A 14,419-nucleotide genomic window follows, 5' to 3' on the forward strand; every position below is an offset into this window, starting at 1 on the left:
CCGCAGAAAAATGACTTTCTGATAGGGAAGCAAAGGGAAACTGCAGGAACAGTCATACACGCCTCTCCAGCAGTGCAGGCATGTTGTTTTGGGTGTCTGTGGGGAGGGAGTGGGGGCAGAAGCAGGGCTAGGGTAACCTCGGCTGGGGGCTCCTATGCTGGGCCAGTCTCAACTTCTCTTTCTCTGCAAGGACCCACACCCAGAAACCTCTCCAGGCTGCAGGAAGATCCACACCCCCTGCCCCTGCTTCCCGCCCCATCACTTCTCAGCCACAGTGGGAGTGGTCACTGTATGGGGAGCTGCTCCCTGGTCCACCCAACCCTGGTGCATCCAGAGCCCCCCACACCCAGACCTCCCTGATGAGTATCACCCCCTCTGCACCAAGACACGCCCCCATGAGTCCCCTACATAAGGTGACCAGATGTCCCAATTTTATATGGACAGTCCCGGGATTCGGAGCTTTTTCTTATTGGCGCCTATTACCCCTCACCCCGTCCCGATTTTTCACACTTGCTATCTGGTCACCCTACCCCTACACCTGAACCCCTATCCCGCCAAGCCTCACCCCCTGCATCAGGACCCCCACCCCTTCACCCAGACCACCCCACACCCTGATGAGTCCTCTGCATCCAAACCCGCACCACACTGAGCCCCAAACAGCGGTACCTGGACCCAAATCCCACTAAGCCCTATTCCCCCAGCACCCAACCCCCCCCACTGAGCCCCTTAGACCCAGACCCCGCCTTCCGAGCCCCATCCCCCCACACTTAGACCAAACCTGCTGAGTCCCAATCACCTTTACCTGGATCCCACTGCAGAGTCCCACTGCCCCTGCACCCAGGGGGAGGGATAGCTCAGTGGTTTGAGCATTGGCCTGCTAAACCCAGGGTTGTGAGGTCAATCCTCGAGGGGCCATGTAGGGATCTGGGGCAAAAATTGGGGACTGGTCCTGCTTTGAGCAGGGGGTTGGACTAGATGACCTCCTGAGGTCCCTTCCAAACCTGATATTCTATGAAAGTGAAAGTAACACCCCAATGAGCCCGTTCATTGAGATTGGGCCACACAGAAACCTGGATCCCCCACACACACTAAGCCCCTCCACACTTGGATCCTGGTGTGCCAGGCATGGAGGGGCAGGGCCCCGGGGTGTTTCTGGGCCAGCCCCAGCCCTTGTGCTGTCTCAGAGTCAGTGCAGTCTCACTGCCAAGTCCATGCCCCAAGGAGGTGGGGGTGGGAGGGCCCTGCAGGGTGATCTCCCACTGCCACGCTGGAGCCTCTACATTTATTTATTGACAAATGAAATTTGAAGAATTTAAAAATATTGTGAGCAGAATTTTTAACTTTTTTCTGTAGAATTCCCTCAGGAGTAATTAATGCCATATGGCAGATGTTTATAATTTTTCTATCCAGAACACCAGAATTACAACAGAATGTATTCCTTTTCTTGAGAGAAAGTGTTAGTGTAGAATACTGGGACAGCTAGCTGGGACACTTGTGCTCATCATCCTCTTTTCTTTCAAGAGTAAAAGAAAAATTCAATTGTTTATAGCTGGGTAATGTTATACCATGATATAGATGAGAGAGGAAGTCAACACATATCGCCGTGCTAGGGAGAACAAAGGAAAGAAAATACCTCCGTCGGCTATATTGGTTACACATAAGGAAACTGGTTACATTTAATGCTTGTTTTGAAAACTCAGAAAAACTGTGCATTGTAAAGTATTGTATAAACTGGAACAACGCTTCATAGAAACGGTTTCATTTTGGTTGCCTAGCATATATATTTATTGGCCCATCACTGAAGTGTCCCATAATTTCCCATACCAATACTGAATGATCAGAACCTGTCCTTTTTTCCAGTGTGAAGCCAGAGCTATTTTGCTTGCCACAAGAAAAGGAAAAGCATGATGTGTTAATATTCTAATCCCCTGGAGCAGGAAATCCCAAAAGAAATAGCAAAGGGTCCCATGACCATGCAATTTGTAATCTGTTTAACCAAATCTCTAACACTGTCCCAGATAACAGTCTGTTGGAGACAGGACAGGATCACTAGCCCATTCTCTTCACAATTCCCCACTAGCCATTGGTACCACTCCTATCCATGACGCCACGCCTAAAGGGCCAGATCCCTCACTCAAGTGTAATTCTGTAGAAACATCACAGCTGTACTGAGGATTTGGCCTGCTGTGGTGAAATACCAATTCTACAGCTTTGAGAATTTCTCTCTCATTCTAAGCCTTGGTCTACACTAGGAGTTCAGGTCGAATTTAGCAGCGTTAAATCAATTTAACCCTGCACCCATCCACACGACGAAGCCCTTTTTTTCGACTTAAAGGGCTCTTAAAATCAATTTCCTTACTCCACCCCCAACAAGGGGATTAGTGCTGAAATCGGCCTTGCTGGGTCGAATTTGGGGTACTGTGGACGCAATTAGACGGTATTGGCCTCCGGGAGCTATCCCAGAGTGCTCCATTGTGACCGCTCTGGACAGAACTCTTAACTCAGATGTACTGGCCAGGTAGACAGGAAAAGGCCCGCGATCTTTTGAATTTCAATTTCCTGTTTGGCCAGTGTGGCAAGCTGCAGGTGACCATGCAGAGCTCATCAGCAGAGGTGACCATGATGGAGTCCCAGAATCGCAAAAGAGCTCCAGCATGGACCGAACGGGAGGTACGGGATCTGATCGCTGTATGGGGAGAGGAATCCGTGCTATCAGAAGTATGTTCCCGTTTTCGAAATGCCAAAACATTTGTCAAAATCTCCCAGGGCATGAAGGACAGAGGCCATAACAGGGACCCAAAGCAGTGCCGCGTGAAACTTAAGGAGCTGAGGCAAGCCTACCAGAAAACCAGAGAGGCGAACGGCCGCTCCGGGTCAGAGCCCAAAACATGCCGCTTCTATGATGAGCTGCATGCCATTTTAGGGGGTTCAGCCACCACCACCCCAGCCGTGTTGTTTGACTCCTTCAATGGAGATGGAGGCAACATGGAAGCAGGTTTTGGGGACGAGGAAGATGATGATGATGAGGTTGTAGATAACTCATAGCAAGCAAGCGGAGAAACCGGTTTTCCCGACAGCCAGGAACTGTTTCTCACCCTGAACCCACCCAAGGTTGCCTCCCGGACCCGCCAGGCGGAGAAGGGACCTCTGGTGAGTGTCCCTTTTAAAATACTATACATGGTTTAAAAGCAAGCATATTTAATGATTAATTTGCCCTGGCATTCGCGGCTCTCCTGGATATACTCCCAAAGCCTTTGCAAAAGGTTTCCGAGGAGGGCAGCCTTATTCCATCCACCACGGTAGGACACTTTACCACTCCAGGCCAGTAGCACATACTTGGGAATCACTGTAGAACAAAGCATTGCTGTGTATGTTTGCTGGCGTTCAAATAACATCCGTTCTTTATCTCTCTGTGTTATCCTCAGGAGAGTGATATCATTCATGGTCACCTGGTTGAAATAGGGGGCTTTTCTTCAGGGGACACTCAGAAGTGCCCGTTCCTGCTGGGCTGTTTGGCTGTGGCTGAACAGAAATGTTTCCCGCTGTTAGCCACAGGGAGGGGGGAGGGGCTAGCCACGCACTGTGGGGAGGCAAAATGCAACCTTGGAACGAAAGCACATGTGCTGTGTATGTAATGTTAACAGCAAGCTTTACCATGAAAGAGTGTACCCCTTGTTCTATAAAATGTGTCTTTTTAAATACCACTGTCCCTTTTTTTTTCTCCACCAGCTGCATGTGTTTCAAGGATCACAGTATTTTCTCCTTCCCAGAGGCTAGCAAAGATTAGAAGGTGAAAAAAACGCACTCGTGATTAAATGTTCTCTGAGTTCATGCTGTCCTCCCACACTGACAGAGCACAGACGAATGTGTGGAAGCAGACAATGTCAGAGTGCAGGAAAGCACAAAATGACCGGGAGGAGAGGTGGTGGGCTGAAGAGAGGGCTGAAGCTGAAAGGCAGCGGCAGCGTGATGAGAGGAGGCAGGATTCAATGCTGAGGCTGCTGGAGGATCAAACCAATATGCTCCAGCGTATGGTTGAGCTGCAGGAAAGGCAGCAGGAGCACAGACAGCCGCTACAGCCCCTGTGTAACCAACCGCCCTCCTCCCCAAGTTCCATAGCCTCCTCACCCAGATGCCCAAGAATGCAGTGGGGGGGCCTCCGGCCACCCAGCCACTCCACCCCAGAGGATTGGCCAAGCAACAGAAGGCTGGCATTCAATAAGTTTTAAAGTTTTAAACTTTTAAAGTGCTGTGTGGCCTTGTCCTTCCCTCCTCCACCACCCCTCCTGGGCTACCTTGGTAGTTATCCCCCTATTTGTGTGATGAATTAATAAAGAATGCATGAATGTGAAGCAACAATGACTTTATTGCCTCTGCAAGCGGTGATCAAAGGGAAGTGCGGAGGGTGGTTAGCTTACAGGGAAGTACAGTGAACCAAGGGACGGGGGGTTTCATCAAGGAGAAACAAACAGAACTTTCACACCATAGCCTGGCCAGTCATGAAACTGGTTTTCAAAGCTTCTCAGATGTGCACTGCGCCCTCCTGTGCTCTTTTAACCTCCCTGGTGTCTGGCTGTGCGTAACCAGCAGCCAGGCGATTTGCCTCAACCTCCCACCCCGCCATAAACGTCTCCCCCTTACTCTCACAGATATTGTGGAGCACACAGCAAGCAGTAATAACAGTGGGAAGATTGGTTTCGCTGAGGTCTAAGCGAGTCAGTAAACTGCGCCAGCGCGCCTTTAAACGTCCAAATGCACATTCTACCACCATTCTGCACTTGCTCAGCCTGTAGTTGAACAGCTCCTGACTACTGTCCAGGCTGCCTGTGTACGGCTTCATGAACCATGGCATTAAGGGGTAGGTTGGGTCCCCAAGGATAGCTATAGGCATTTCAACATCCCCAAAGGTTATTTTCTGGTCTGGGAATAAAGTCCCTTCCTGCAGCTTTTGAAACAGACCAGAGTTCCTGAAGATGCGAGCGTCATGTACCTTTCCCGGCCATCCCATGTTGATGTTGGCGAAACGTCCCTTGTGATCCACCAGTGCTTGCAGCACTATTGAAAAGTACCCCTTGCGGTTTATGTACTCACCGGCTTGGTGCTGCAGTGCCAAGATAGGGATATGGGTTCCGTCTATGGCCCCACCACAGTTAGGGAATCCCATTGCAGCAAAGCCATCCACTATGACCTGCACATTTCACAGGGTCACTACCCTTGATATCAGCAGATCTTTGATTGCGTTGGCTACTTGCATCACAGCAGCCCCCGCAGTAGATCTGCCCACTCCAAATTGATTCCCGACTGACAGGTAGCTGTCTGGCGTTGCAAGCTTCCACAGGGCTATTGCCACTCACTTCTCAACTGTGAAGGCTGCTCTCATCTTGGTATTCTTGCGCCTCGGGGCAGGGGAAAGCAAGTCACAAAGTTCCATGAAAGTGCCTTTACGCATACGAAAGTTTTGCAACCACTAGGAATCGTCCCAGACCTGCAACACTATGCGGTCCTACCAGTCTGTGCTTGTTTCCTGAGCCCAGAATTGGCGTTCCACTGCATGAACCTGCCCCATTAGCACCATGATGCCCACATTGCCAGGGCCCGTGCTTTGAGAGAAGTCTGTGTCCACGTCCTCATCACTCACGTCGCCTACTTGCCCGGTATCACTTTGCCAGGTTCTGGTGTTGCATATACTGCTGGATAATGCGTGTGGTGTTTAATGTGCTCCTAATTGCCAAAGTGATCTGAGCGGGCTCCATGCTTGCTGTAGTATGGCGTCTGCACAGAAAAAAGGCGCAGAACGATTGTCTGCCGTTGCCCTGACGGAGGGAGGGGCGACTGACGACATGGCTTACAGGGAATTAAAATCAACAAAGGCGGTGGCTTTGCGAGAAACTGAATGGCCCCCTCAAGGATAGAACTCAAAACTGGGTTTAGCAGGCCATTGATTTCACAGAGGGATGGAGGGAGGAGAAAATGAATACAAAACAAATCTGATCTATTTCTTGTTTTGAGCCACTTCATCTATATACATCTTGCTGGCAGCAGACTGTGCAGTATGACTGCTAGCCATCGTCAACACCTGGATGCTCGGCAGAAGACAGCGTAGTATGACTACTGGCCATCATCTTCTGCTAGCTGCAGATTAAAAGACAGTGCGGGACTGGCTGGGATGATTTAACTGGGAATTGGTCCTGCTTCGAGCAGGGGGTTGGACTAGATGACCTTCAGGGGTCCCTTCCAACCCTGATATTCTATGATTCTATGAATCGCCACGAGACGAAACAAGGGAAATGACCTCGCTGAGTCACTCCCATGTTTACCCAGGACTACGTCGATGACGGCTACCAGTCATACTACACTGTCTGCTGCCAAAAGGCAATGAACTGCTGCTGTGTAGCAATGCAGTACCATGTATGCCAGCACCCAGGAGACATACGGTGACGGTTAGCTGAGCGGGCTCCATGCTTGCCATGGTATGGCGTCTGCACAGGTAACTCAAGAAAAAAGGCGCAAAACGATTGTCTGCCCTTGCTTTCACGGATGGAGGGAGGGAGGGAACAGGGGCCTGACGATATGTACCCAGAACCACCCGCGACAATGTTTTAGCCCCATCAGGCACTGGGATTTCTACCCAGAAGTCAAATGGGCGGTGGAAACTGCAGGAACTGTGGGATAGCCACCCTCAGTGCAACGCTCCAGAAGTCGAGAGTTGCCTCGGTATTGTGGACACACTCCGCCGACTACATGCACTTAGAGCATTTGTGTGGGGACACACAAAATCAACTGTATAAAAACGCTTTCTACAAAACCGTCTTCTATACATTCGACCTAATTTCGTAGTGTAGACATACCCTAAGAGGGTTTCCCACCCTAGGTCTAGCTTCTTACCTGTTCTGAGAATGCTCTCAGCCTTTGCATTCCCAAGTTTAGCTGCCTGAATGAGATGCACAGCACTAATGGTCTCTTCCGTCTTCACTGACATTCCGCCCACTAACAACAGGTCCTCTATTTGGGGTGAAGAGAAAGCCCAGAGGGAAACATTAATAACAAATCTGCAGTTGGAATAACAGGGTGTTTGTATCTATGTTATTCATCTGTAAAAAGGAAGGTAACTTTTAGAAAGACAGACCTTATTTACACACTTAGGCCCTGATGCTGCAAACATACATGTGAGTGGTGCCACTGAACTCAGCGGGGCTAGTCAGGTGCCTAGTTATTCATGTGAGTAGCTGTTTGATGGATCAGGGCCTTAATTATGACAGTTCCATTGTGATAGCAAACTGGTTTGTTTTACAAATCAATCACTCCAAATATAGATGTAAAATATAATTAAGAGCAGAAACTGTCCACATTGTATTCAAGACTGGGGAGCTGTTGATGAGAGGTTCCAATTCCACAAGGAACAAACAACTGAGCTCATCAACAGGACATAGCGAAACAGCCAAGTGGCTAGTAAGAAGGTTAACTATTTGCAGTAGTAGAAATAACATGCCACATGCCACTGAGAGATCTAAAATCCAAGATGTACAAAGGTGTGTTAGTCCAGAGAAATATAATTTTCCAAAGCTCACATGTAACATTGCCTTTAAAAGTATCACAATATATTACTTTAGTGCTCTTGCTGCTGTAAGCATTAATTGCTGGGGGGAGGGGGGGAGTTACTAACCCTGAAACTAGGAAAAAAATAATTCTAAGGAATATTTTGAATTCAACACAATACATATGAGTTAAAGCTAGGTTATGACTTCATTGGGAGCAGAATTAGGCCAATGCAGCACTTTCCAAAATCCCACCCTACATGCTCTCTCTCTCTACTGAGGTTCACACTTATTAAACCTATGATCCAATTTTACCATCGCTGAAGCTCCTTCAGAATGCTTGTTAAAAATGGCTGCCCCAGTGGCATGCCTAAAATGCCGTTTTAGGTTGGACGCTCTTTGCATTTGCCAGCAGCATCACAGAAGATTGAACAACTATGTTAAAAAGAGGGTAGAAAATACACCTACCATCATGTAGTTTTTTAGCTTCTCTCTGCAAGGCTATTCCAGAGGCATATGCTTCTATACATCCATGGCTCCCACACAGGCACTCTGGTCCTTCTAAAGACACCACAATGTGTCCAAGTTCAGCAGCACAAAAGGAACTTCCATGGATCAATTCATGTTGATGAATGATTCCACCTCCAATTCCTATAAGCATATACAAATTTCTGACAGTAAAAGAACAGTCATGTAATGGCCTGGATTCAGCAGGGAACTTATATATCCTTATCTTAAAAGGGAAGGGGTTAAATATATGTATCTGTGCATCACTGTATTAGGACCAAATAAAGGAGTAGTCATTACAAATCTCTTCTCTGCTTAATGCACTTGGTGCAATTAAATACATAAGTCTCCCCTGCCCCTGGATGGCAAGATGAACTTACACCTATAATGCATAGTTCATTGGCCATGTCATGGTATAATTTGTTTATGAGTTATTTAGCCAAAGAGGGTTATTGAGGGGCACATGTAGACATTGTCACAGCCTGTGAGTTCATAACTCCTGTCATAGTAGTTGTCATAAATATAAAGGTAAGGGTAAACATCTTTACAGGTGAAAGGGTTTTTCCTCTGGCCAGGAGGGATTTAAAGGGTTAAGAAGCTAAGATAACCTCGCTGGCACCTGACCAAAATGACCAATGAGGAGACAAGATACTTTCAAAGCTGGAGTTGGGGGGAACAAAGGGTTCTCTCTGTCTGTGTGATGCTTTTGCCGGGACCAGAGCAGGAATGCAGGTCAGAACTCCTGGAAAAAGTCAGTAACCAATCTAGTTAGATAGGCATTAGATTCTGTTTTGTTTAAATGGCTGATAAAATAAGTTGTGCTGGATGGAATGTATATTCCTGTTTTTGTGTCTTTTTGTAACTTAAGGTTTTGCCTAGAGGGATTCTCTAGGTTTTGAATCTGATTACCCTGTAAGGTATTTACCATTCTGATTTTACAGAGGTGATTCTTTTACTTTTTCTTTAATTAAAATTCTTCTTTTAAGAACCTGATTGCTTTTCATTGTTCTTAAGATCCAAGGGTTTGGGTCTGTGTTCACCTATGCAAATTGGTGAGGATATTTATCAAGCCTTCCCTAGGAAGTAGTGCTTGGGGGGATTGGGGCGGGGGGGAACGTTTCCAAGTGGGCACTTCCCCTGTTCTTTGTGTAACACTCTGGTGGTGGCAGCATTTAACCTAAGCTGGTAAGAATAAACTTAAGGGGTCTTTCATGCAGGTCCCCACATCTGTACCCTAGAGTTCAGAGTGGGGAAGGAACCTTGATAGTAGTCCTAAATTCTTTATGCATGAAACAAATATTTAAATCACCCTTAAGAAGCAAAATCTTATCAAAACTTGTAAATACTAAAGTAGAAGTCAATCACATCCTTCAGATGTGGTGCATCTAAAATTCTTGTCCTAGAGCTAGTATGAAAGTGTGATTTGCATTACAAAGGATTGTTTATTGTTCATTAGCATTCTTCCCTCACTAATTCGGATGGCAGTGGGCAGGCCTGGGTGGCGCAATGCAGCGGTGGTGATATTGAATGTGCGAAGTCAGGATCCTTAGCTCAAGGTCAGCCCAGATTACATCTGTTAACATCTAGTCTACACTAGTAGAGACATAACTAGCCATGCATATGCAAGACTGGTTTGGGCTGGCTTTTTTGTTTTTTAACAAGTGAGGATTCTTCAGCGGAGGTGACTGACACCCGTGTAAATGGTCCGTATCTTTTTAATCAAATAAGTATGTCAGACCCACCGTCCAAGTGCCACAATGTGCTACTAGGATGATGTGTCAAGCTGAGCTCCTCATTCAGCTACTCCATATGGCTCCAGATCGGACCTACATTTTCTGCAGCTGGAAGGGAATTATATTACAATGTTGGAACTGGAGGAAGGCCCTCACTAATGCAGCTGTTCTGTGACATAAAGACAGCAGGAATTCAGTGCTTTCATTTCCGGGAGCTCACACTTACCTGTACCAGTGATTAGTGTTACAAAATTTTCCACTCCTTTTCCATGCCCAAATTTCCTCTCTGCCAGAGCAGCACAGTTGCCATCATTGTCCACCCAGACTGGCAAGTGCAGAGCATCAGATATCGGGGTTCTCAGATCAACAGAACTCCACTCCTGAATAAGCTTTGTGGAATGAAGCACAATTCCTTCTCGGGGATTCACCCGTCCACCTGTAGAAATACCTGAGCCCCAAAACACATAAGAGAAAAATCAAGGCTAAGGCTAAATAACTCTGGAACAACTATCTATTTGCTCCTTGGGAGGAACAGGATTTTTATTTTTAAACACTAAATGATATATTTCTGAATTTAAACAAAAACAGTCCTAAGCCTCACTTGCAATACATTACATCAGTTATGATATGAAACGAGAACTAACGGAATTCTACCATCCTTATCAATATGTGCTCAGTGTTCCAGCTAACCAGCTGGGAGGTGTTATCATTAGCAGCTGAAAATTCAATTTCTTATTTTAGACGGTGTTGGGTAAGTTGCTTAACCCTTCTGTGCCTCTCGTTAACCACATATAAAAAAACCTGTATAATACCAAGGAGTTGTCCATCTTAAAGAAGTGTCAAGCACCCCAGACTTGTTGAAACTCTCTGGGTAAGGATAAAAGGGGTAAAAAGCAAGGGTGATGTCATTTTAGGGGGCCTACTACAGACCACCAAACCAGGAAGAAGAGGTGGATGAGTCTTTTTTTAAACAACTAACAAAATAATCCAAAGCACAGGACTTGGTGATGACGGGGGACTTCAACTACTCAGACATTTGTTGGAAACACAACAATACAGGGCACAGATTATCCAACAAGTTCTTGGAATGTATTGTAGACAATTTTTTATGTCAGAAGGTGGAGAAAGCTACTAGGGGAGAGGCTGTTCTAGATTTAATTTTGACAAACAGGAAGGAAATGGCTGAGAATTTGGAAGTGGAAGGCAGCTTAGGTGAAAGACTACGAAATGGAAGAGTTCATGATTCTAACGAATGGTAGGAGGGAAAACAGCAAAATAAAGATAATGGATTTCAAGAAGGCAGACTTTAGCAAACTCAGGGAGTTGGTAGGTAAGATCCCATCGGAAGCATGTCTAGGGGGAAAAACAATTCAAGAGAGTTGGCAGTTTTTCAAAGAGACGTTATTAAGGGCACATGAGGAAACTATCCCACTGCGAAGGAAAGATAGGCAGTATGGCAAGAGATCGCCCTGGCTTAACCAGGAGATCGTCAATAATCTGAAACTAAAGAGAGTCCTACAAAAAGTGGAACCGAGGTCAAATTACAAAGGATGAATATCAACAAATAATACAAGTATGCAGAGACAAAATTAGATCAGGAAACTTAAGGATGAAAACTCCTGAAGTCAGTGGAACGTGAGTGCAAAGCACCTCTAAAAGTGGGACCACTTACTGAGGTGTCTAAATAAATGCTAGGGTGCCTAGCTTAAGATACCCAAGTATAAACATTTTGGTCACTGCTTTTAAACAGAGAACACATGATGGTGTGGCATGATATAAAGGTGTTACCAGCATGAGTTTGGAATAGCTGCATTCCTCATGAGTGGCAATGACAAGAATGAGTTATACAGGTCAGCCTTAACAAGTGCAAATAAACGTTTATACCACTAATCGTGGGTTTGGAATATGCCACGTTAGGAAAAATGATTTTAGAAGTGCTTGAGGCTTAATTTTTTAAAAATTATTCCTCTTATTTCACACCCCTTACCTGTACATTGTACAGACTTTGGATGGACTGGATAATTATAATTAAGACAGAAACCTCTAAAATTACTTAAATTTGCATTTTTACTTCTATAGATCATAGCATCTGGATTTCAACATCTGACATCTTACTGGAAAATGGAGATTTTTTAAAAAAAAAATCTTCCTAATGGAATAAAGCTCCCACTGTTCACTCTGATACCTTACAAAGTACTGGATCATGAACCTAACACTGGTGTACAGCTGAATACTTCCTGATGACCCCAGTCCTTAGACTAGTGTAACTGAGGGAAAAATTCAACATTTCTGTCAAGGGAAGGAGGAAACATTTCTCTGCAAAGGTATTCTGTTATACTAAAAAAAAAAAAAAAGCTGCTTGGAGCTGCTCAAGGTTTGGAAGGTATGGCACCTCGTTCAATGGGGCCCTAACGCTGATCATAGAATCATAGAATATCAGGGTTGGAAGGGACCTCAGGAGGTCATCTAGTCCAACCCCATGCTCAAAGCAGGACCAATCCCCAATTAAATCATCCCAGCCAGGGCTTTGTCAAGCCTGACCTTAAAAACTTCTAAGGAAGGAGATTCTACCACCTCCCTAGGTAACGCATTCCAGTGTTTCACCACCCTCCTAGTGAAAAAGTTTTTCCTAATATCCAACCTAAACCTCCCCCACTGCAACTTGAGACCATTACTCCTTGTCCTGTCCTCTTCTACCACTGAGAATAGTCTAGAACCATCCTCTCTGGAACCACCTCTCAGGTAGTTGAAAGCAGCTATCAAATCCCCCCTCATTCTTCTCTTCTGCAGACTAAACAATCCCAGTTCCCTCAGCCTCTCCTCATAAGTCATGTGTTCCAGACCCCTAATCATTTTTGTTGCCCTTCACTGGACTCTCTCCAATTTATCCACATCCTTCTTGTAGTGTGGGGCCCAAAACTGGACACAGTACTCCAGATGAGGCCTCACCAATGTCGAATAGAGGGGGACTGTATTAGGCAGGCTAGTTGGGACTTTAATGTAATTAAATAATAAAATAGTCCTGCCAGGGTTGGAATAGTGGGCAGAGTGCAGGTGATGCAGTCAAAGGGGTAGGGAAAAGAATCATGTATCCATTTATCACATGGTTCCCACCACTATATATATGGTGTGTGGGTTTTTTAAATCAAATCCAACTGGTTGAAACTTGGTCATATGGCCAAATTATAAATGTTCCCCATTATGCATGAAAGAGGGCTTTAGCTGAGAGAAGGCCTACTTTATGGCCAGGATTATTATTGATTTCCAACATATCCAGCAGAGACAGACTGGGGCTGGGTGTTGTAGAAAGCCAACAACAATACTTATTTAAAACTACCACATTAGAGGGAGCATGTCTTGTTACAGCATGCAGATATGCAGAAGATATTGCTTGAAAGCTACATTAATTTTCAAACTACTACTTATATTTTCTTCACCACAGTACAATGCATACAGCAGAATGTGTAATCATACTCCCCAAACAGCCAAGCGTTACATACAATGAATTCAACAGCTAGTAACATTTTAAGTAGCCGCAGTATGCAAACTATTTTTATATTGTTAAATTGTAATGATGTTTAGCACCTGCATTAATTTATGATGTCCTGTTTTGTAAATCCACACTAAGGCTGGTATTCTGGTGGGGTTATGTTAGCCAGTTAATTTGGTTACCCTGGAATATAGCTTCAGAAAACAGATTTGCTTGGCACAGAAAATCCATTTTTTAAATCAGTGCAGAATCCATTCCCACATGTAAAATAGCAGGAACTACTAGATAAAAGGATTAAGAGTTAAGTCACGGGTATAAATTCATGCATTGTACAGAAAAGTAACGTTCAGCAGAAAGTCATTAGTCAGATATTGAGCAAAGATAACTCACTATGATAGTTAATTTGTGCAAGGACAATAGGGTCTTTGGTAGATATTATTTAAATCGCCAGTTAAAAGTTTAATGGGCCTGATTTTGATCTCTCACCAATGTAAGTCAGGAGTGACCCAGAGAAACCAATGGAGTTACATCAGAATCAGGCCCAACAGGTTTGTTTAAATAGATCAAAAGATTCTGTTAAACACTGGAGTGCTTACTTTCATCAGGGTCCACGCTACCATTTGCAACGGTCCCTCTACTGAGAGTTGTAGGATTAAAGGGGAAAGGACAGCTTTCTATTATTATAAGGGTTCATTTGATTTTGATTAATTAGAACACTCCAAAAATGGTATCGTCCACAAATCCACAGACCAGAATTACAAATTCCACAAATTAACATGTGGTTTGATTGTTGAGCACCTCTGAAAAATCAGTCCAATAACTATAAAAAAAGTTACAAAAAGCCACATGACAAGTCAACTAAATTCAGCATTACAGCTATGATTCTGGGTCCAATTCAGCAGTGACATAAGCAGCTGTGCAAGTCTCATCACAAAAAAATAGGTGTACACAGTGCAGCTTGCACTGGGTTAATATTCAGTAGTGTGCAAAAATGAGTACAATTTGCACAAGGAGGAGGAAAGGGAAATGTAACAGGAAATGCAACTAACAGGAGGCGATAAAACAAAACAGCCCCTCAGGCGCACACAGAGTCAAACACAAGTGGAAGAGAAGAATCAGGCCCACAGTCTTTGGGTCTGATTTTCCACTGCCCT

At 45.1% G+C, this 14,419-nt stretch overlaps 1 protein-coding gene across 4 annotated transcripts in view; it reads right to left on the reverse strand.

The window, feature by feature from the left end:
- The window catches only part of GNE (glucosamine (UDP-N-acetyl)-2-epimerase/N-acetylmannosamine kinase), a 46,152-nt gene that overhangs the window by 7,183 nt on the left and 24,550 nt on the right, over positions 1 to 14,419 (reverse strand). For 3 of the 4 annotated variants that reach the window (XM_077817849.1, XM_077817848.1, XM_077817847.1), the window contains 3 exons: positions 10,002 to 10,223; positions 8,004 to 8,186; positions 6,886 to 7,002 (listed from right to left, as the gene is read on the reverse strand). In XM_077817849.1, coding sequence (XP_077673975.1) covers positions 6,886 to 7,002; positions 8,004 to 8,186; positions 10,002 to 10,223 — 522 coding nt within the window. Of the gene's footprint in view, positions 1 to 4,373; positions 5,773 to 6,885; positions 7,003 to 8,003; positions 8,187 to 10,001; positions 10,224 to 14,419 lie in introns of those variants that run through there. The other variant, XM_077817850.1, reaches the window with a different exon arrangement.

This window comes from Eretmochelys imbricata, chromosome 5 (assembly GCF_965152235.1).
Source record: "Eretmochelys imbricata isolate rEreImb1 chromosome 5, rEreImb1.hap1, whole genome shotgun sequence".
Lineage (NCBI taxonomy): Eukaryota > Metazoa > Chordata > Testudines > Cheloniidae > Eretmochelys > Eretmochelys imbricata.